Here is a 21,961-nt window from a genome sequence, read left to right as displayed (position 1 = left end):
AATCACACCGGCTAAAAGAAATGCAAACTATCTTCTTCACCGAAAGAATAAACTGCATTAGCTAATGAGCTCAAGTAAAGGATCCAGCTACATAGCTGCAGTACAATGTAATCCAACCAACATTATCTCAGAAATGGCCAAGTTAACATCATCGGATGTTAACCCGCATCAGTAAGGATAACCTACCCATCCCCCCCAAAAGAAAATTGGAAACGACACAGTAGCATCCATAAGAACACAATCATCTTAATCCATATCAAATAGTTCAGTGACACTTACTTGGCAGCTCAAATAGGGAGTTTACAAACAATGATGATGAGTAATACAGCAAACATTTCTACAGGCGTAGCTAAAATTAACACCTGATCACGCATAATGTACAAAACAATTTCAAGTATACAAACTCAATCACAAGGCTCTCGCCGAATGCAGCAAGAACGGATCAATCGAGCAGGCCAGTCTTCCGCCACACGGCATTGCGTACCTGGCGGAGGTCCCTCCCCTTGAGGGTGCGTCCAGCGCCCTCCAGCACCGAGAACGTGGTCATGGGCGACTCCCGCGCCCGCGAGCGCGCCACCATCTCGTGGGGCGGCAGCATCTCCTCGTCATCGTCGTCCTCGTCCGGCTCACTCGCGAACGCCTCCACCGGAGGCCGCCGCAGCCGCGCCGCCGGCACGTTCACCGGCGCGGACTGCGGCATGTGCATCGCCGGCGTCGGTGCCGGGCGGGGAGCGGTGGGGATCATGCGGGGAAGGGCCGTCGCGGGGGACGAGGAGGTGGACGGGGGCGGGGAGAGAGGGGCGAGGCGCTCGGGGAGGGCCTCGAGGATGCCCCCCGGCGGGCGGCGGGGGCGGGGACTAGGGTTTGCGCCGCGGATGGAGGAGAGGAGGAGGGGCCGGCGCGGCGGCGGCGGCTGTGTCCGCTCGGGGGACGCGACCCCCGAGGCGAAGAGGTCGTCCTCGTCGAGCTCGAAGGCGGGCTGGTCGCCGGCGGGCGCGGGAGGGAGGAAGGAGCCGAGGAAGCGGTCGGAGCTGGGCGAGCTCTTGCTGCGCGCACGGTCCATGGCGCGGCTGGGCTGGCGCCGGATTGGCGTGTGACGGCAGACGTCAGAGGTGAGGTGAGAGGCGGCGATCCGGCAGCGCAGTAACAAGGGATGCGTGCCGATGCGGACTTGGGTCCACGGCTTTGTTGGACTCTGCCCTTTGGAGAAGAACAGGGGCAAAGGTGTTGTACTGTACATCAATGGCAGGGATTCCAGGCATAGTTTAAAAATCGGCCCGCTGAGTGAACCTATTGCCGGTTCATTGGTTTGGTGGTTCGATCACCGGTTCATCTCATTGATGGCCATAAATATATTCTTGTAGAAACAGGTACAAATGCACATGTTAATATACATTTATATACACCAACCTCTATAAACACACATACATATACCATATTTATATAATCATCTTTGAAAGGCTCAGCCGGCCAATTGAATCTTGAAATTGACGAAATCACCACGTGCGCCTCGTTGTCGACGAAAACGTCGCCTCCCATTAAAAAAACAATTCATCTTTATTAGACATACCAATGTCAAACCTGCGATTTGATCTATGATGGGCTGGGGTACAACTATCCTCCTAACCACCAAATCTCAAATTCGTTCTAAAAAATCATTATTTTTAATTATAATTTAAGCAAATTTTGGAATAAACTGATCAAAAAGGTATATATAGAGGATATTTATGTACGTGAGTACAAAACATTGTAAGTTCAAGTGATATTGGGGGAAATGCACTTTGGCTCATAGGAGCATATGCTCCCATTATGTGAAGCCACATTTCAAAGTGTCAAAAAATTCTAAACTAAATTTTTACATGTACATCTAGACATTTTATGTTGGTACACAAGTTTTCAAAAAAAAACTAAAAATAATTGTGGCTCCTGTAAAAAAGACAAGTTTTGATGCTATAACACGACTACGTACAGGATATTTTTTTGTCCTTTTTGTACACGCCATATAAAATGTTGTTTCTCCATGAAAATTTGTGCACTAACATAGAATGTCAAGATGTACACCAACAAATTTATATCAGAATTTTTTAACATTTTTAAAATTGTTTTTTAATTATTTTATATAATGAGAGCATTTGCTCCTATGAGCCAAATTGCCACCTCCTGATATTGGGCATTATTTGTGGTGCTATTTAAAACCAACTTTAGCATGTGGAACAACCTTCCCACTCTTCCCCTTTTTCTTTCTCTCCCCTCCCTTCTCTTGAGAGTCGTCCTCCTCTCCCCGGCTCCTCTCCTTCCCCTTCCCGGCGGCTCTGCCGACTGGCGATGGTGGGGGAGGGGAGGTCACCCCTTTGTATATTATCCTAGTGGTAGTAGTTTTGTGCCTATGTGCCAGTTTGGTCTTATGCCGTGAAGGTTCGGTCGGCAAGAGATGGCGAGCTGCTCCTGGTGGTCGATGAAGGGGGTGATGTTGCTTGCGGCGCTTCGGCGGTCGGAGCCAAAGGCGAGGAGCGGAGCCTCTTCTGCTCCCTCTCCAATAAAGCTCAAAGGCGGAGCCCAGAAGTGCATGGATATGTGGGTTTCTCCCCTTCCTCCTTGTGGTCGTGGAGATGGACAGGAGGAAGTTGACGAACCCCATGCTCCTCGTTTTGAAGCTTCGCAGGGAGGCAGCGTGCGCGTGAGCGCACAGGAAACTGCTCTTGGTGGAGTCAATCAGCGCCGGCGAGGTGATGCCGGGGCTACTTTTGGCTAGCGGAGCCGCTCCACTGGTTTGGTGGTTGGATCACCGGTTCATCTGATTGATGGCGATAAATATATTCTTGTACAAACACGGTACAAACGCACGCGTTAACATGCACTCCTATACACTCTATAAACGTACATACACATACCCTATTTTTATAAGCATTTTTGAAAGGCTTAGCCAACAAACTAAATCTTGAAAATGATGAAATCACCATATGCATCTCGTTGTCGATGGAAACATCGTCTCCCACTAAAAAATAATCTATCTTTATTAGACATACAAATGTCAAACCTGCAATTTGAACTATGATGAGCTGGAGGTACAACTATCCTCCTAACCACCCAATCTCTAGCTGGTTCTAAAATGTCATTATTTTTAATTATAGTTTAAGCAAATTTTGGAATAAAATGATCAAAAAGGTATATATATAGAGTATATTTATGTATGTAAGAGGCAAAACATTGTAAGTTCAAGTGATATTGGGCATTATATGTGGTGCTATTTTTCCTAGCCGAAGGTCGCGAGTTTGATTCCCCTCGTGATATCTTTTTTCCCAGTTTTATTTTGCTGCCGGACTATTGCCTCTTGAAAACCAATGATATTGTTGGTTTAGGTTTTTTCCGGTCGAACCATTGAACCGGTTTAGTTTTGAAAACTATGATTTCGGATTTCATTTTGGATACTTGGTATTTTCGTAAATTAATATCCTAAAACTAACAACTTAGCCTTAGAAGGCTATGAGAGCAATTTCCCAAAATATAAAGTTAGCATGATCAAGCTGCAAGTGCAATTTATATATTAAATGAAACAAAGGTGAATAGATATTTTTGGTATTGGTATGAAGATTTGGATAAATTTTTCTTTTGCGGGAAAATATTTGGAACTGTTGATTCAAAGTGTGGGTGGTCTATTATTTAGAAGCAGTTTTTATATTCTATTTTGATTACACATAAAATATATTTTTCACTCCAATCTCATATATTTTTGTTTGTTTATGTAAAAACTATAGAAAAGACATGCAACTTCAATAAAAAATTCATGCTTTTCTCTATGGCCTAACCGAACAACCATATTATAGGAGGGATTCCTGATTCATGAGTTTGCAATTGATATTTAACTACTTACAAATGGGTTGAAAATCGAGTAAAACTCCCGCACCGTTGGATTGCTTCGTGATACATGCTAGTCATGAGTCGTAACTAGGAGAAATGCATTGAACCGTTATATTGATTTGTGATTTTTGCTAGTCATGAGTTGTAACGTGGGCTGCAACTGACATTTGGTGGCATACCGAGAATTATTCGAATAAGAATTAGGCACACCTTTAGAAATATTATTTCATAGCTCCAGTCTCCTAGAAATTATTTTCACTTCACAATTATGGTAGCATACAATGCTTGGATATCATTTTTCTCTACGGTCCAACCGAACAACCATTACATTTTTTTGATTTAACATGGGTGACTTCCAATTTCTGCGGTTGTCACATTCCCATGTAAACAAATTCGACAAGCCACTAAGAGCATCTCCAGTCGCGTCCCCCAAACCGTCCCCCAAAGCGATTTGGGGTGCGCCGGACAAAAAAAGCGTTCCAGCCGCGTCCCCCAAAGCCCTTTTTTGTCCGGCGCGGCCCGATACGGTGTCCGGCGCCCCGAGCCCGTCCCCGTCCCACGGGGGACGCTCCGGGGACGCCGGACACAACGAACAGCGAGGCGGGGAGTGGCGGGGCCGACGCGTCGGCGGCACGGAAGGCTAAAACCCCGTCGCCTACCTTTGGTCAAGCGACGTTAATGGCGTCCCTGTTTTCCCGGGCGACGCAGGGACGCGTCTCGTCGTGCATGGCCGCGTGGCCGTCCGCGCCGGAGTTATTGCGTGCAACCACCCGCTGCCGCCGCCGTTTTAAGACGCCCTCCAGTTATCGCCGCTCATCATCCTTCTCGTCGCCGCCGCCTCCCCCTTCCCCCATCCTCTCCTCGCCGCTCAAAAAATGTCGTCCTCCCGCAAGATCGCCGCGGCGAACGGCTTCGGCCGCGGCAGCCTCACCGTGGCGGAGGCGTGGGCGCCGCACCACGCCCGGTATCCGGTCCCGCCGGACGTGCGGCTGCCGCAGCGGCGGCGGCCGGAAGATGGCCGTGAACAGCATTGGCATCCCGCCGCCGCCGAAGCCAGACACGCAGCAATGGCGGGACGCCATCAAGGCCCGTCGGGCTCAACTCACCGCCGAGGAGCGGGCGGATCCGACATGGGCGGCCAAGGACAACGACGACTGGTGGACGACGTACTTCAAGGCCAAGTACGACGTCGAGCCGCACGACGACCGACGGCTCATCGGCGGGCCCAACAGCTGGAACGAGGAAGGCCGCGCCCTGTTCGGGGCGTTCCGGGCGCACCCTCGAGAACGTCATCCGCGGCCTCCGCAACGGCGCTCCGCGGCCGGGAGATGCCGTCGTCGCCGCCGCCTTCTCCTCAATGGCAGCCGAGGAGGACGACGTACTCGTCCTCCTCGCACTCTTCTTCCTCGGGGCCGGCGCGATCGACGCCGTCGTCGTCGTACCGGTCGGCGCCGTATACCGTTCCCAAACGGGAGGTCAAGGAGGAGCCGGCGACGCCCGTCAACACGAGGCGTGGCGGTAGCGGCAGCGGGCGGCAGCAAGGGGAGGCGCGGCGGCGCCCTCCTCATCCCGAAGCCGGAGGTGAAGGAGGAGCCGGAGGAAGCGTCGCAGGCGGCGCCGCCGGCGGAGTACGAGCGGCAGCGGCCGGCTCATCGCCGGCGGCCGACGACCCCGAGGACCGCCCGGGGCTGCGGGCGGCGTTCTTGGCGTCCATGGACGACAAGGACGCCCGGAGGGGCGACCTGGACGCGGCGATCGCCATGTCCATCCGCGACTCCGGCAAGCCGCTGGTGGACCTCACCGACGACGGCGAGGCAGGACCAAGCGGCTTGGTGAAGGACGAGCCCGTGGACGAGCCCGTCGACGAGCGCGTCAAGCGAGGAGGTCGTCACCGACGAGATGTACAACTTCCGGCGAGTATACGACGCCTCCGGCCGCCGCAAGTGGTTCTAGATTAGGTTTAGTTTTAAAGTTAGTCAAATTTCGTTCGAATCTATGTAAGTTTGGACGAATCTAATCGAATCTAGTCAAGTTTAAAATTTGCGAAATTTTGTTTGGGGGACGCGACTGGGGAGCGACGTCCCCCAAACGCGGCACGAACGAAACACGTCCCCCAAACGCTCAATCCGGCGCGGTTTGGGGGACACTGGAGATGCTCTAAGACTCTAGAAGATAGCTTAGATTTAGGGACTAAACATTAGGCAACTTGCACAATGGAGATTCTCTTGGGAATGCAAGAGCTAACGGAAAACAACAACAAAAACAAAAACAAAATACCAATGAAATAAGAACAAAAATATCTGAAAAATCGACATGCAAAGGAAAAGTGACATCTGAGTAAAATTACCCTAGTAAATTAAGATCTTCTAAGCGCTCGACAATAATAAGCACACTCAATAATATGGAGAAAGGTTTGACGATGGAACCAGAAAGAGGTGTTCAAAGATTGCACGCATTGCATTAGGGCACTCCAGGAGAGAGTATAATAACGAGTGACATTTAGCTTAGAACAGTAGCATTGACTAATATTTTTTCGTAAATAATAGAGGTAAGTTAAAATTTCACATTACTTAAGCTAAACTTTGCTCCGGGAAAAGTATGCAATTGCAGCTACATGAATCATGAATTAACATGGATGTGACACCTATTATTATATGTCCAAGAGTATATCAAACTCAACTAAAACAGATTTAGAATAAGCTGGTGAAATATCAGAACATTATAACATCTTAACACTAGATCAAAAAAGACGTGGCCAGTAAGACTTTTCCATTTGTTGCAAGGAACATTTTCCTACTGAAAAAACTACCGCTTTTTTTAATATAGTAGAGCAAGTACTGTAAAACTTGTAAAGCTGGGCCAACCGGCCGCCCTTGGGTTAAAACGGATTTGCTTACGGCCCAGATCCAATAACGTCCCACCTGTAATCCCGTAACTAACACACAATCCAATAACAAAAAGCGCCCACGGGAAAATCAAGAAAAAAAAAAGGAATCCTCTTCGTTTTCTTCCCAAGTCGCCCTCCTCTCGTTCCGGTAGCTTCGCCGTGCCGCACCAGGCAGTCGAGACCTCGCCGGGAAGCTCGCCATGATCTCCGCGGTAATTACGACGCCCGTCCCCTCCGCCGCCGCTTCTCTCCCGCAGCGCCACCGACCACTCGCGCGCTCAATTGGTAATTTGTTTCACTGAATCTACCTATGCGCTCTCCCGCAGGAGAGGAGCCAGTCGCAGAGCCCGCGGTCGCCCGCGGCGGCGGCGGCGGCTGGGGCGCCGTACCTGTCGATCTCCGTCACGGATCCCGTCAAGATGGGCACCGGCGTCCAGTCCTACATCTCCTACCGCGTCATCACCAAGGTCATCTGACTCGTTCTCTGCTCCAAGTCCCCAAACCGTCGGTTACTTGGATTTAGTCTAGATTCAGTAGGTTTTAATGTGGCACCGTTCGAGTTGATTACTTGCTGATGTCCGTTTGGTGATGCCAAATGTTAGAGCAATTTTAGGTGCCAGTGAACAGTGGAACTCAATTTATGGATTCCGGTTTCTTATCATAGATCCGGCACTAAATTAGTAGCAGTTCTGTAATAAATGAGCTCGGTGATGTGCAAAATCTTGTGGCCTTTGAGTAGGAAGCTGTTAACAGATATTCCATGATTGAGCTAAGTACGAGCTGGGGAAAAAACCCGCAGAACATTGGACTATTCTGAAAGCTGGCGCGAAAGAGTAGTAGAGAGGAGCTGTGGAGCATCAGGGCAATATGAAGATGGTGCCCACTGGATCACACATGATACGTTGAGTTTAAGATCTGCTGAGAATGTATATATTCCACTACGAACAAGAGAATTTCTTCTTCCCCTAAAAAGGAAAGACTGCCCTTCCGCGATGAAATATGATTCTACGAGGAAGCACCTCTGGCACATATTGCTCACACCTATGCCTGACTAAGTACTGTGTAGCTTATTGAATTGACCTCCAACGTTCGTCTTACTTTCCGTTCTATTTATTTCTTTGTCGTGGAGTGCTATTAGTAGCTGTATCACATTTACTGCTTTGAGAAGTCATATTCTTATTCCTTTTTGGGCTATATGATGGTTCTGCTGCTATTGATTTACTAATTACGTAATATTTATCTCTGTAGACTAACCTACCTGAATTCGAGGGAGGAGAGAAAATTGTTATCCGGCGCTATAGTGACTTTGAGTGGTTACATGATCGGCTAGCTGAGAAGTTCAAAGGCATCTTTATACCTCCTCTTCCAGAAAAGAATGCTGTTGGTAATATGCAAAATTATAGCTCTGTGAACAACTTATTCCATATATTCCCCGTAGAGCAGAAAAAATATCTGCATCACTGAACTGCAGTGTCAGTATTTTCTTCTGTTGCGTACTGAGCTATTGTTATTTTTATTTACCCGTAGAGAAATTCCGGTTTAGCAAAGAGTTCATTGAATTGAGGCGCCAAGCTCTGGACCTATTCGTCAACAGAACAGCTTCACACCCTGAACTTAAGCAAAGTGAAGATTTGAGGACATTTTTGCAGGCAGACGAAGAGGTAAAGGATTTGCATAACTAGAGTGCTACCATTCCTTGTTAACTAATAATATGTATATATATTTTATTTTAGGTATTTTTTAAAATAATTTTTTGAGTGTTCACATCTATGTAAAGATACTTTGTGACATATGAACGATTAGCTCTATCATCTTGTTCTTTTGGGTAGCTGTTAATAGTCAAGTAACCTCTTGGGCCAACTGACTTGTACATGTTTCATGCTGCGTCAATGATTTGCAGTGTGATCATTGTTTAATTGTACAAGGAAATTTTCATGAGATCAAAATAAAAGAGGTGTAATTTCACTTCATAATTGAAAATTTCCGCCAGAACTCCAGGTGTAGCGTCCCATCATTTGAGTCAATACTATTACTTTGAATGCCAAGTGTGTATTTTGCAATCTTGTGCATCACAAGGCTGATCTTTAATGATCTATTGGAACTTTCTATGTCCATCATTCCATGGCCGATATATATTGGTTATGTTAACTAATGAGTTTCTTATTCCTTACTGTGGATGCATTCTTTCAGCTAATCTATGTTTTAATTTTCATGTGCATGCACCAGAAAATGGATAGAGCAAGGTCTTATGAGTCTGGTATGTTTAAAAAGCCAGGAGATTTCTTACAGATGTTTAAGGTACTGTTTCTTCTTTGCTGAGTAAGACATTCTTGATATTACCTGGATACTGCCTTTAATAAGATTACAGTAAAGTGTCATGACCCCCACGAATATTTTTTTTCACTCTCTGATTAATAACTGGTAATCATTTTTCTAGGATGTACAGTCAAAAGTCAGTGATGTTGTTTTGGGAAAAGAAAAGCCTGTGGAAGAATCAACTCCTGAATATGAGAAGCTTAAACATTACATATTTGAGCTAGAAAACCATCTAGCAGAGGCCCAGAAACAAGCATATCGCCTTGTGAAAAGACACAGAGGTAAATTTCTTGATCCTAAATTTCATGGTGACCAATTTCTTTGTCACGGGGCCCGATGTAGAATGACAGTAAATTTTGTATGTTCGTTCACAATTAGTTTTCCTATAAAATTGGCAGCCTCCATTCCTATCCTAGCTTGCGAAAAAGACAGTAATTATTTGACCTGGTTCATGATATCATAAAGCACAAGACAGCGTTCAGGGGCCATTAAGAATATCTGAACTTGCTCTTTGTTATGAAAATGTTTAACTGGATTGCAAGACCAGTTACACCGTTCTTATTCTCATTTATTAGAACTTGGGCAATCTTTGGCGGACTTTGGGAAGGCGATCAAGCTTTTAGGCGCCTGTGAAGGCGATTCCTTGGAAAAGGTGTTTTCTGAAGTTGGTTCAAAGTCAGAGATGTTGTCAATAAAGCTTCAAAGAGAGGTAAAAAAATAGACCAAGGACAATAGCACTTTGTATTAAATACCATATCGCCATCCATTTTAGTGCTTCTATTATCTAATGACGTTGATATGCTATTGCTATTGCTAGGCAGACAACCTTCTCTTTAACTTTGAAGAACCTTTGAAAGATTATGTGCGCGCTGTGCAGTCAATAAAGGTGAGTTTCTGTCACTTTTCATGTATAAAATGTAAATGAAGAATTGCATTTAATGTTGAAGAGTTAAAGTTAAACTGAGTTCATGACTTATTTTCTCATGGTCATGACAGGCGACTATGCTTGATCGAGCCAATGCTTTCAGGCAGCACTTTGACTTGGACCAGGAGAGGAAGTATAAAGAGCTTAACCTGTATGTGTTGCATATACCTATTTCATGCTCAGTGACGAAGTGTGATAATTTAGGAAAAACGTCCTTAGGAGTGCCTTTACCATTCAGGATAATAACTACTCTCTCTGATCCATAATAAGTGTCGGGTTTTTAGTTCAAATTAGTCAGGCAGCACTTTGACATGGACCAGGAGAGGAAGTATAAAGAGCTTAACCTGTATGTGTTGCATATACCTATTTCATGCTCAGTGAAAAAGTGCAATAGTTTAGGAAAAATGTCCTTAGGAGTTCCTTCACCATTCAGGATAATAACTACTCCCTCCGATCCATTTGAACAAAAACCCTGACACTTATTATGTATTGGAGGGAGTAATAAAAATGGCACTATCTTAATTTCAAGATTCGATGATTAAATAATAAATTCCTGATCTATTAGCATAACCCAAGGTCTAAGATCCTTGTAATGTTGATCTCATGTTTATTCCATACTATTACCTGCAAAGTTTCTAATCCTCTTTTTACTGCAGTGAAAAGTTGAAGTTCATGAACCCTGAGAAGTTTTCCGAATCGGAAGTTGAGTTCAGTGAGGCAAGTGTTCATTTTAAGGAACTATTTCAAGGGAGCAGAAATTGTGTATGAATAATTGTTTTGACCAGTGTTTTGTTGTGAACAAATGCAGTTGAAAGCAGCCAGTGAGGAGGCTACTAAGAGGTACGAGCACATAGTTAGTGTAATGAATGACGAGCTTGCACGATTCCAGGAGCAGAAGACGGCTGATATTGGACTTGCATTCCATGAATTCGCCAAAGGTCAAGCGAAGTTAGCTAAAGATATCGCTGACGCATGGCGCAGCGTCCTCCCAAAGCTAGAAGCTTGTTCGACGTCATAAATGAAACTGCATTAGCTTCTCGTGTTTGAGATAGTGGTTGGCCCTTGTGAGTTTTAGGCTGATTTTTTTTTTCCAGTCCAAATTGACAGTGATTCCTGTATACTTAAAGTGATGGTTGAAAATGCTCCAGTTGTTATATTGACATCTTTTCTTTCCGTGTGAGTGTGTAGTCTGTAACTAAAATTTTCGACCAATTATTGTAACTAGTGGAATCCCTCGGGAAGTATCATGAATAAAGAGAGACAATGTGGACAGTGGATCTGCTTACTGTTACTTCCTGTAACTGAATTTATATCTTCATTTTGGACTAGTACATGAAACGAGACCTTGAAAAACAAGGTTTACAGGTCGTATCGACAGGGAATGGCAAAGCCTGCTGCATCGTGTTCCTTGTTCACTGTCAAACTTGCGACAGCCTAATAGATGTCTGAAGCGCCTGGAGGAGGCTCCTCATGATCCTAGGCTCCCCAGGTGGTTCCATGTCCTTCATAGCGCCGTTCCTGATTGCTTGGAACACCAGTCCGGAGCCGTCGGGCGCTGGGGACACCAGGCAGTCGATGTAGGCCAGGAGCGATGTCGCGCCGTCATCGATTCCAATGAATCCTAGCCTGATCCCACCCTCCACCTTGTCCACCTGTTTTGCAAATGAGAAAATGTATCAGCTGAAGGAATATGGAAGTATGAAAATCATTTACTCAGCTCTCAGTTTGCCTTACCTTGATAGGCACTGGTAGTGGCAACATTGCGCCTTGGCAGAGGCTGTTCCCCCACTGTCAAACAGACAGAATGGAAATAAAGATCAGTTAAGCTGCTAACGCATCAGTTTATGTTGTGTTTATGTACTTCGGTCTTCGGTGTATATAATTACATTCGCTATCAAATTCACCTAAACGAATAAACCAAGAAAGAAGGTACTGTAGAATATTACACTCAAGGAAAGCCTTTATACTTACCTGAAACAACAAGGCCTCGAACCTATCGACGTCGATGTTGCCAGGCAGCTTCACCGTGCCGAGGCTGATCCCATCGTCGTCGGCCGGCACAATGCCGCCCTTCCCCGGCACGGCGTGTGGTGGTTTGATGGCCAGCCTTGCTCTGAAATGGGGGAGCTTCTCGGCCTTGTTCCAGCACTGGGAAGCAGAGAGGCCATGGCTGTTGGGCGTGTGCTTTGGAAGCGTCCGTGAACTGATCCTGTGGACCAACAGCTGCCTTGCAGCTGCAGCCGCCATTCTTTGGGTTCTGCAGGTCGAAGTCGAAGGCAAGGCAGAATGGAGATTCAGGCCTGACGGTTAATGAATAATGAGTGCACCGGATCAACCTGTGGGGATGAGAAATGAATGGACAAGCTGATACCGCCCAGACAAAATTTTGGTTGGTCGGCCTTTTCTTGCAATTCAACGTAGATAGATTATATAAGTTCTGTATCTACATAGTACAACAACGACAGTTTGGCCGAGTGGTCTAAGGCGCCAGATTTAGGCTCTGGTCCGAAAGGGCGTGGGTTCAAATCCCACAGCTGTCATATCGTTTTTGCTCATTTTTGCTCTCCTTTTTAGTTCTTTTTTTCTCTCTCTAGAATCATCGGCAGCAATTTACCACGGCGTCGCTCGCGGCCTTGTGAAGAACTTCGGCAGGGCGATCGGCCATGGCGGCGGCTCTCCGAGCGTCCTCGTCCTCGCTCCGCTCGCGCCTCCTCTCCTCCTCCGCCGCCTGGTCTCCCTGGCGCTCCGTCCACTCGGACGCCGCCCATCAGACCGAAACCCTCGCCTTCGACGAGATCCAGCTCTCCCCCGAGAAGCCATCCACCGCCACCGCCTTCGTCCTCCACGGCCTCCTGGGCTCCGGCCGCAACTGGCGCACCTTCTCCCGCTCCCTCGCCTCCCAGCTCCGCGACCGCTCCCCCTCCGATGGTAACATCCGCAAAACACCCCCTTATTAAACGCGTACATCTCTTAATTCAGCACTGCTACTAATCATTGTGGTACGCGATCAGCAAGGGAGAGTCGCAAATGTGCCCCACCTTATAGCTGCATTTGATATAGTTCGGCGTTTGCTTACAGGGCACAGAGTTGTTTATAGAGAGCTGAATTTTGGTGCTTGTATGTGTGTGTTTGTCTGCAGAGTGGAGGATGGTTCTTGTGGATTTGAGGAACCATGGGAACTCAGCCAGGATCAAGGGGTTGTCCCCGCCCCATACTATGTCGACTGCAGCGAAGGATCTCGCCGATTTGGTGAAGGCTCGGGGCTGGGCATGGCCGGATGTTGTGGTGGGTCACTCCATGGGTGGAAAGGTTGCGCTGGATTTCGCGGAGAGCTGTTCCCGTGGGGACTACGGTGGATCCGCTGCTCTTCCCAAACAGGTGCAGTGAGTCATATTTAGTTTTCATGTAATTTTGACTCTAGTTCGTTCGTCTGCATAAATGGCATGATTTTGTAAGTTAAATAGCTGTAGAGAATCTTCCAAATAGCATACACATGTTTGTTTATATAGGCATCAAAAGTAAGAAAGTGATGTGAGAAAAGGGTGGCGCGGAAACAGTCAGGTAGTTGTGTATGTGTCACTTTGAGTTTCGTACTATGGATTATAATTCAGCATCTCAGTGCAACCTATGGATTATAATTGAGTTTCGTACTATGATTTTCTGACAGAATAACAATTTCTTTGTTCTAGCACTACTTGGTAGTTATACCTTTCTATTCTTTTACCTCTTGGTTTTTTAAATTGGCCATGTCTGTTCCTTACTGCACATGACTGGGTCAAGGGGATAAAGAATATGTATAACTCTGTTATGTAATTCCTTTGATGCAGAACAGCTCTGGGTGCTTGATTCTGTCCCTGCAGAAGTAAAAACAGATAACAGTGATGGTGAAGTTGAACGGGTTTTGCAGACACTATCAAGTCTTCCTTCATCGCTTCCATCACGCAAGTACTATCTCGTTCATTCCCTGCCGAGATATATTTATCTACTACCTACTTCATTTGATACATAAAATTAAAGTGTATGATCCAATCTGTTCATTTTATGGATTAGTGGGCATTGAGCCATGGCTTCAGCAAATTAGTGCGTACATCAACTTGGCCAAAGATATACGTAGCAGCCCATCACACACAGATGATTCATGTGCAAACGGTGTTGTGTATGATGACTGATAACACCATTGGCATATGGAATAACAGAAAATGTGTATAGGATAATCAGTTATAGTGATAATTCTAGTTAATATGTGCTATAGTGCGTGTAATCATGAGCCTGAACGGTGTGGATGGACACAAAGTTTCGCTAGATCTATGGTAATATGTGCATGGAAGCAAAATCTTCGATGCAAGTCTTTGATGCTAGATCTATGGTATATCCATTTTTTCAGAGTATTATGTGTGGCTCCCATAGCACCAAAATAAACTTAGATGCACCTTGCATTTTTAATATCCAAACACAAGATATTGAAACCTGTCCTGTTAAATCTGTAATGCTGAGCAGGAAGCACAGTCCTCTTGCTATGAATGGTTGAGGCCTGCCTTGTCCAATGATAACCTTCCACTAGAAATGCAATCATGCAAGCAAACTTACTGTAGAGTCCTTGAGACAGCAAATATTTGGCCCTTTGAAGACAAACTACTAATGATTCACTTTTCTTCAGACCCTTAATGATAGTACATGTTTGCTGTCAGGTGGGTTGTTGACCACATGGTCAACCTTGGATTTTCCAAATCACTTTCAGAATGGATTGGTAGCAACTTGAAGAAGGACAATGAGCATGTGACCTGGGGTTTTGATCTTCAGGCTGCCACAGACATGTTTACTTCATATAGGTAAAGGTTCAGTTTATTTCACTTCCTCTTTGTCTGTCTTGGTATCTTCAATTGGTGAACTCCATGCCGTGTAACCCTGTATCATCCAAACATAATCAACGTTCTGCTGTATGCAAACTGAGTTTAAGTTACTGTTAATTTTCAGAGAAAGAAGCTACTGGGGACTGCTGGAGAACCCACCAAAGGGTCTGGAGATTTCAATTGTACAAGCAGAGCAGAGTGATAGATGGCATGCTGATGATGTGCAGAGACTAAAAGCATTGTCAAGGAGAGGCGGCAATCCTGATTCTGGGAAAGTGTCACTCCACGTTCTCCCCAACTCTGGCCATTGGGTTCACGTTGACAACCCCAAGGGGTTACTCGAGATTATGGTGCCTAACTTCCTCTCCACCGTTCAAAATTGACATGTTGACTTTCAACTGCAGCCTTTATTATAGTTTCTTCTCGCTTTTGACCAACAAAGGATAACAGATTTGTGCACTCCTTTTTGTGATTGGATGGGGGCGTTTTGTGCTATCTGTTAATAAAAAGTGATTTTATTTTATTTTGTGATTTTATTTTATGATTTTATTGGATGGGGGTAAGAGAATGGTTTTAATATTACTGTCCTATACTGTCTATATTTGTTCGTTCTTATTTTGTACAGAAATACAATTGCATGCAAAGCGTTACATGTGTGAGATGTCTGTGAAGTGGATTTCTCACGGCCCGATCCATTCCAGACACTAAAAGTGTCCGTTTTGGTCCATTTAGTTCGGATCGCGGACACAAAATTGGCTGTCTCGCCACTCTTGTCTTTTTGGGTCAGGGGCAGACCCAGTGGTCAGACACATTTTAGTCCGTGGTGGCTATTTTGGTTAATTTTTTCCTATTTCACAAAATATGGCAATATATGAACAAAAGAGGCCACACAAAACTCGATACAGTGCTAATAAATGCGAGAGTGAACAAATGGAGGCCGAGCTACATGCAGCTCTCTATTTTTAAAAATTGAAAATCATATTTTTAGATTTCAAAAAAAATCTAAAGAAAATCCTTGATGTAGCCAATAATGAACTCTATAAACGTGCAAATTCTCAATGTGAATTTTTTTGCATTGTAAGCTACACAAAAATGACAAATGTTGGAATCTGAGTATAGTGAATAGTGCACATTTCGAAACTATAAACTTGTCAGATTTTTTCATTTTTGTGTAGCTAATAATACAAATAATTTCACATGAAGATTTTGCATGGTTGTAGATTCCATCATTGTTACATCTAGTATTTTGTTTCAGATTTTTTTAAAACATAAAAATAAGATTTCTAAATTTATAAATATAAACAGCTATATGTAGCTCGTCCTCCATTTGCAGTTTTCCTAATAAATACCACTAATTAGGAATGTAGTTCACACGACAATAGTAATGAATCAAAGTGCAAACAGACAAAAATTTCATAGGAACTAGTCAAATTAAAGATAGATATGGGCGATCACACGTCGGATGATGGCTTCCTTCTTTTCCGTGTCCATGATGCTCAAGTCGGTGAACATGATCCAGTTCTCCACCAAAAGCAATTTGGCCTTAGCCTCAATGGCTAGTGATCGTGCCTTACTCTCTTCAACTTCTAGAGCTTATTTTTTTTAGGTCAATAAAGCTAGCACGTGGCAATTTTATGATTGTGTTCGGGGTTATAATTGGGATTTTGTGTATATTTAATAAATGGGAAGACGGGAATTCTCGGTGATTCTTCTTAACCGCCTCTCGGTGGTCTTGATGTCTCCTGGTTTTCTTGTCCGCCATGTGGCAGATATGAGGGCATACTACTCGGCATTGAACATACGCCACAGATGTGTTGACTAGTTTGGATGGAGAGTATCACATTAAAATCCATATCCTTAACAAGACTTGATAACATCACATGGAGTCTTGTCGCTGTGCGTTGGTTAATCATGCAGATAATAACATATATCCTATTCTCAATGGTGGGTAATTTAATTTGCCAAGATTCTAACACGAAGAAACCAAAGATAGATTTGATATTCGTTGGCTTTTCTTATTCAATGCTAGCGTCGATAGTTTAGATTTAAGAGAAGTCTCAGGGTTGGATAACAATTCACATCGGAGAATAGCCTTCTAGAGCCGACATACTAGAAGCTAGACCACGTACTTACGGATCCCTAATAGGAATCTAATTTTCCTTTAGTAACCATACATGCTCTTAAATATATTGAGGCTTTGTCGGATCATGCCCCATTTCCTCTTAACCACTAGATCATCTAAACCAAAGAGTAAATGCCAATTCAAGTTTGAACTTGGATGACAACATTGTGATGGTTTTTACAATACATTTAAAGAAGAGTGGGATAAACTAGTCGCGGGACAAACCACCATCCAGAGATGGAATAATAAAATGAGCTCTACATGTAAACACCTTGGAAGATGGACACGTCATATGTCCTTGAGTCTAAACAAAGAGAAGCTTCTATCTTCATCTATTATTGGTAATCTAGAGGTTTCAGCAAAAGCATTTATGTTAGGCAAGAAATTGAGATGAAAAGTCAATCTAATACGCTGATTGCACGTCTTCTTCTACGAAAGAGGAACTCAAACACAACGGCCTACTTTATTCTAGAAGAGCAGTCAAATACAAGATACTTACAAAATGTCGCAAATGACAGACAACATAAGAAACTTATCCATTCCATCGTACAAGATAATGGCATAATCGAGTGGCATGAGCAACTCAAATCATATATCACGAATTATTATAAAAGTTCATTTAGAGCCGAGGAGAAAGCAGCTTCGCTATGGATGAGTCCTGAACAGATAACATGCCCCAGATTTCTGATGAAGGAAATGCCATTCTTGCTGCACCCTATGTCGAGGCGGACTGGATAAAACAAGTGAAACTAATGAACTAGGAGCACGGAAATAGAAAACCATTTAATAATTATATGTATTTAGTTTTTTGTTGCTTTCACTTTGTTGAACATGTTGCAGCTACGTGCATCTTAACTATGTAGATATCCGATGTAATGTATCGAAGCAAAAAAGGTGAGGTGCTTTGATTTGCTAGCATGGCAACTAAATCGGTTTTATCTTCTCCTGAAAAAGTCGGTTTATTTTCATCGGCACTTGGCATCTGGTCTCCATTGCCGTTACGTGGTGCTCCGACGAACAGTGTCGTCTTCCACTTGCGGCGTTTGAACGCAAGAAACTCGTACCTGTCGACCGCGGCGATGAAATACCCGGCTTGCCGGCAAGCTGCTGCTGTTGCGGCTGTCGTTGCAGCTACAACGCCCTGGCTTCTACACGCGGTCATTGACCGGTGCTAGACGGGGACGGCAGGTTCTGCCCACGGACACAGCCAACGACAAAGCGCCAACACCGCCGACCAATCACCAACCCCAACACATCGCTCATTCGCTCATCTCCGACTCCGATCCAAATCAAACCGGCAAACCCCAACTCGCTATTTGCATCAGCAGCGGCGGCCACACCCTCTGTCGACATGGATCCCGGGAAGGAGCAGGCCGGCACGGCCGAGCCCGGCGGGTCGGCGTGGAGCGCTCGCCCGGTCGGCGGCACGGAGTACAGCTGGTGCCGCGCCGTGCCGGGCGGCACCGGCACCACGCTCCTCGCGCTGCGCCTCTCGCCCCGCGCCGGCGCCGCCACCGCGGCCGAGGCGGCGGTCCGCTCCCTCCAGACCGCCCACCCCATCCTCCGCGCCCACCTCCGCGCGGCCTCCACTTCCAGCCCCACCCTTGCCTTCCCCCCATCCTCCGCGCCGCAGCTCGCCCTCGCGCCCGAGCCCTCCGCGCTCGACTTCGACTCCCTCCTCGAGCGCGAGCTCAACCGCAACCCGTGGGCGGCGGCCGAGCCCGGTCCCGGGCCCGACGGCGCCCCGGTGCTCTTCGCCGCGCTCTACGACCTGCCGGCCCCCGCGGGCGGAGCGGCGCTGTTCGTCCGGATCCACACGGCGGCCTGCGACCGCGCGGCGTCCGCGGCGCTGCTGCGGGAGCTCCTCGCGCATCTGGGCGGCGCGGGTGCCGGCGACCCGGAGGCGGCGGCGGTGGAGGCGGGGCTGGAGGACAGGATACCCAAGAAGGACGCGTGGAAGCCGTTCTGGGCGCGTGGCGTCGACATGGTGGGCTACTCCATCAACGGCCTCCGCACCTCCACGCTGCCGTTCGTCGAGACCGGCACGGCGCGGTCCACGCAGATGGTGCGCCTCGCGTTCGGCCGCGACGACACGGCGCGGCTGCTCGATGTGAGTCTGCCTTTCACACAGCTATTTTTCTTCGCAGGGATTACTGCTTCTTTGCACATTGGTACTGCATTTCAGCCTACGGGTTACTGATTCTTTGCGCGTTGTCATGTAGGCGTGCAAGGAGAACGGGGTGAAGCTTTGCTCGGCCATGGCTGCCGCGACGCTGCTAGCTGCGCGGCAATCCAAGAAGCTGGACAGCGGCCAGCAGGAGACCTACTCCACTGCGACCCTCATCAATTGCCGCCAGTTTCTTGAACCACCTTTGGATGATCACAACGTTGGTGAGTGAGTCCAACTAGGACTAGAACACTTGTCAGTACTACAACTATCATTCTGCAGTTCGAGCCTGAGACTTTTCAACCGTTGCAGGGTTCTTCTACTCTGCTATCACCAACACCCACAAGATACACGGCGAGGAAACCCTGTGGGAGCTAGCCAAGAGGTGCCATGATTCCTACACCAGCGCCAAGAACAGCAACAAGCACCTCACCGACACCGCTGACCTCAACTTCCTCATGTGCCGCGCCATCGAGAACCCGCAGCTGACAACGGCCTCCGCGCTCCGCACGGCGCTCGTCTCCGTGTTCGAGGAGCCGGTGACCTACGACCTCTCTTATCTACAGAGCAAGGCTGGCGTTGACGACTATGCCTGCATCGCCACCGTGCACGGCATCGGCCCATCGGTCGGGGTGTTCGACTCCATCAGGGACGGTAGGCTGGACTGCGCGTGCATGTACCCATCTCCCTTGCATTCCAGGAAGCAGATGCAGGAGTTGTTTGACACGGTGAAGCGGATTTTACACCAAGGGAGCAGCGCAGGCGGAGACAAGTTTTGAAAATGAAGTTGTACGGCGACCGCCGTTGATGCCGCACATTCAGGTGCAACTTGTGATGTACATTCTTGCGACATGTGCATGTACCCTTCTCCTCTTCATTCCAGGAAGCAGATGCAAGAGTTGTTTGACGAGGTGAAGCCGATTTTACACGAAGGGATCAATGGAGGTGATGAGAACTATGTATATTGCTAGATTGCACTATCGTTTTATCATATTGCTAAATGAAGTTGTGCCTGTTGATGTTGCACAATCAAGTGCAATTTGTAATGTACTTAAAAAATTGATAGTTCACATAAACAAACATCGATCAGCTAAGTCTGAAATTTTGAGGGGGTAGAAGAGCACGATATGATATGGTAGCGATCTCCGTGCATGGGAGCCTTCTTGCTGGGACATCATCTCGACAAATTTCATGGTAGTCGTAAATGCTTTTGCCTCGGGTCAAGCTCATAACATTCACATACTCAACCCGGTCAATGTGGCTTTAATTACAAATAGAGATGGTGTCGACTGTGTTGGAGACTTTAGACCAATCAACCTAGTTCACAATGTAGGGATACAATCATCTCAAATCGAGGAGTATCTACGAAAAAACTTTAACTTTGTTTGCTAGTTGGTAGAAACCTTCATTACAACAAATCTAAGACACTATTAATTGAACTCGACATCAATGGAGTTCAATGGGATTTCCTCCTAGACCTCTTGCCACATCTCGGTTGCACGAACATTTGAAGGTCTTGTGTGGCTCCTTTTCTTATCACTACCTCGTACGTCATTCTCCTCATCGGTATCCCGAGCACAACAACAAATCATGGTCGGGAGCTTAGTCAAGGCGACCATGTTTTCACTTTCACAACAACTCTTCATTTTGGCTTTTAACCCACTTCAGAGACTTTTTGAGGTGGCAACTGAATCCGGCGACATGTCTAAAAGTGATCTTCACAACCTCTACACCATCCTAGATGACTTCCGAGGAGTGTCTGGACTCTGTCTCTCCAAATATGCTATCACCCCATTAGATGTCATGACCTCGATCTTGACTTCATCCTACAAGACTTTCAAGCCTCCAAGATCAACTTCCATTACCTTGGTCTCCTGCTTTCCTTGGGTCAACTCAAACTTGTGGTTGTTCAACATATCATAGGCAAAACTAATATGATTGTATCTGCCAAGTCAGATTCATTTTGATGACCAAAAGAGCAGCCTGAATCAACTCCACGAGGCCTTTTACCCGACCTACCTACTCACGGCTCTCAAAGGTTAACAAAGACATCATCAAATCCTTCAACAGAAGTTTAGAAACTCCTTTGGGATGGAACAATTGTGGTTAGTGTTGGGCCGGTCCAAATAAATTTTGGACACGGGGCAAATTCAATAAAACAATTTACTATAAACTTGTATACCCATGTGTAACTTATTTTATTATACTACAGTGTTAACAATTTTCTCATTTCACGATTAGCATAGTTAATAAAATACCAAATGTTTCTAATAATAATTTACATTTTTATTACAATTTACATTAATTATTACAGTTACTTGTGCTAAAAAAAAATATTTTAAAACAAAACAATGTTATTTCCACTCTACATTGAAAAAGTTGTATGCACCTTTTCTTGCATCCACAGTAATATTGATATATATTTAATAGTTTGCTATATATATCTATTGAATATGTCCTAACTAATATCTCAATAGGGAGATTTCTAGTGTACCATTATGTAAGAAAATTTATATAAACTTTTGGATTATAAACTGGAGTTTTGTTTGACTATCTACCAATTTTTTCGTGGTCGGTTTTTTCCAACTTATAGTGTATTCAGTAATAATTGACAATGCATGCATTAGATAGTGAAAGTTAGTAATCACTAAGTATTATCAAAATATTATGAATTCTTCCAATTTCTCTTACACATGACTTGCTAGGCTCATGCAAATATTATGAAGCAGATGCAGGAGCTGTTTGACACGGTGAAGCGGATTTTACACCAAGGGAGCAACCTGGGCGGCGAGAAGTTGTGAAAATTGCACGAGCTGTAGTAGATTTCAAGAGCGGG

At 45.8% G+C, this 21,961-nt stretch overlaps 5 protein-coding genes and 1 non-coding gene across 6 annotated transcripts; 4 read left to right on the top strand and 2 right to left on the bottom strand.

Moving 5' to 3' along the window:
- Positions 1 to 226: 226 nt before the first annotated feature.
- Positions 227 to 1,063, bottom strand: LOC124659192 (vegetative cell wall protein gp1-like). The gene has a single exon (XM_047197128.1). It carries the CDS (start codon positions 1,061 to 1,063, stop codon positions 443 to 445), a length of 621 nt encoding a protein of 206 aa, XP_047053084.1. The 3' UTR covers positions 227 to 442.
- A 5,791-nt stretch (positions 1,064 to 6,854) lies between these two features.
- LOC124661082 (sorting nexin 1-like) lies at positions 6,855 to 11,264 on the top strand. Its single transcript, XM_047198940.1, has 11 exons — positions 6,855 to 6,957; positions 7,072 to 7,212; positions 7,994 to 8,129; positions 8,273 to 8,406; positions 8,972 to 9,043; positions 9,183 to 9,342; positions 9,637 to 9,770; positions 9,879 to 9,947; positions 10,058 to 10,137; positions 10,643 to 10,703; positions 10,795 to 11,264. Exons 1-11 carry the CDS (start codon positions 6,946 to 6,948, stop codon positions 11,002 to 11,004), a joined length of 1,209 nt encoding a protein of 402 aa, XP_047054896.1. The 5' UTR covers positions 6,855 to 6,945; the 3' UTR covers positions 11,005 to 11,264.
- On the bottom strand, positions 11,251 to 12,294 carry LOC124661083. The gene is made up of 3 exons (XM_047198941.1): positions 11,958 to 12,294; positions 11,721 to 11,774; positions 11,251 to 11,638 (listed from the first exon to the last, which is right to left on the bottom strand). Exons 1-3 carry the CDS (start codon positions 12,231 to 12,233, stop codon positions 11,405 to 11,407), a joined length of 564 nt encoding a protein of 187 aa, XP_047054897.1. The 5' UTR covers positions 12,234 to 12,294; the 3' UTR covers positions 11,251 to 11,404.
- Positions 12,295 to 12,446: 152 nt separating this feature from the next.
- TRNAL-UAG lies at positions 12,447 to 12,526 on the top strand. Its single transcript has one exon. It is a non-coding gene; the product is annotated as a tRNA-Leu (tRNA).
- A 123-nt stretch (positions 12,527 to 12,649) lies between these two features.
- On the top strand, positions 12,650 to 15,357 carry LOC124665119 (protein ABHD11-like). The gene is made up of 5 exons (XM_047202520.1): positions 12,650 to 12,914; positions 13,126 to 13,364; positions 13,819 to 13,931; positions 14,675 to 14,815; positions 14,961 to 15,357. The coding sequence occupies exons 1-5, from the start codon at positions 12,650 to 12,652 to the stop codon at positions 15,217 to 15,219; spliced, it is 1,017 nt and encodes a 338-aa protein (XP_047058476.1). The 3' UTR covers positions 15,220 to 15,357.
- Positions 15,358 to 18,309: 2,952 nt separating this feature from the next.
- LOC124662829 lies at positions 18,310 to 19,931 on the top strand. Its single transcript, XM_047200620.1, has 3 exons — positions 18,310 to 19,068; positions 19,181 to 19,349; positions 19,438 to 19,931. The coding sequence occupies exons 1-3, from the start codon at positions 18,310 to 18,312 to the stop codon at positions 19,902 to 19,904; spliced, it is 1,395 nt and encodes a 464-aa protein (XP_047056576.1). The 3' UTR covers positions 19,905 to 19,931.
- The last annotated feature ends 2,030 nt before the right edge of the window (positions 19,932 to 21,961 follow it).

The sequence above is a fragment of the Lolium rigidum genome, chromosome 6 (genome assembly GCF_022539505.1).
Source record: "Lolium rigidum isolate FL_2022 chromosome 6, APGP_CSIRO_Lrig_0.1, whole genome shotgun sequence".
In the NCBI taxonomy this organism is placed as follows: domain Eukaryota; kingdom Viridiplantae; phylum Streptophyta; class Magnoliopsida; order Poales; family Poaceae; genus Lolium; species Lolium rigidum.
This window is presented reverse-complemented; position numbering and strand designations above follow the sequence as displayed.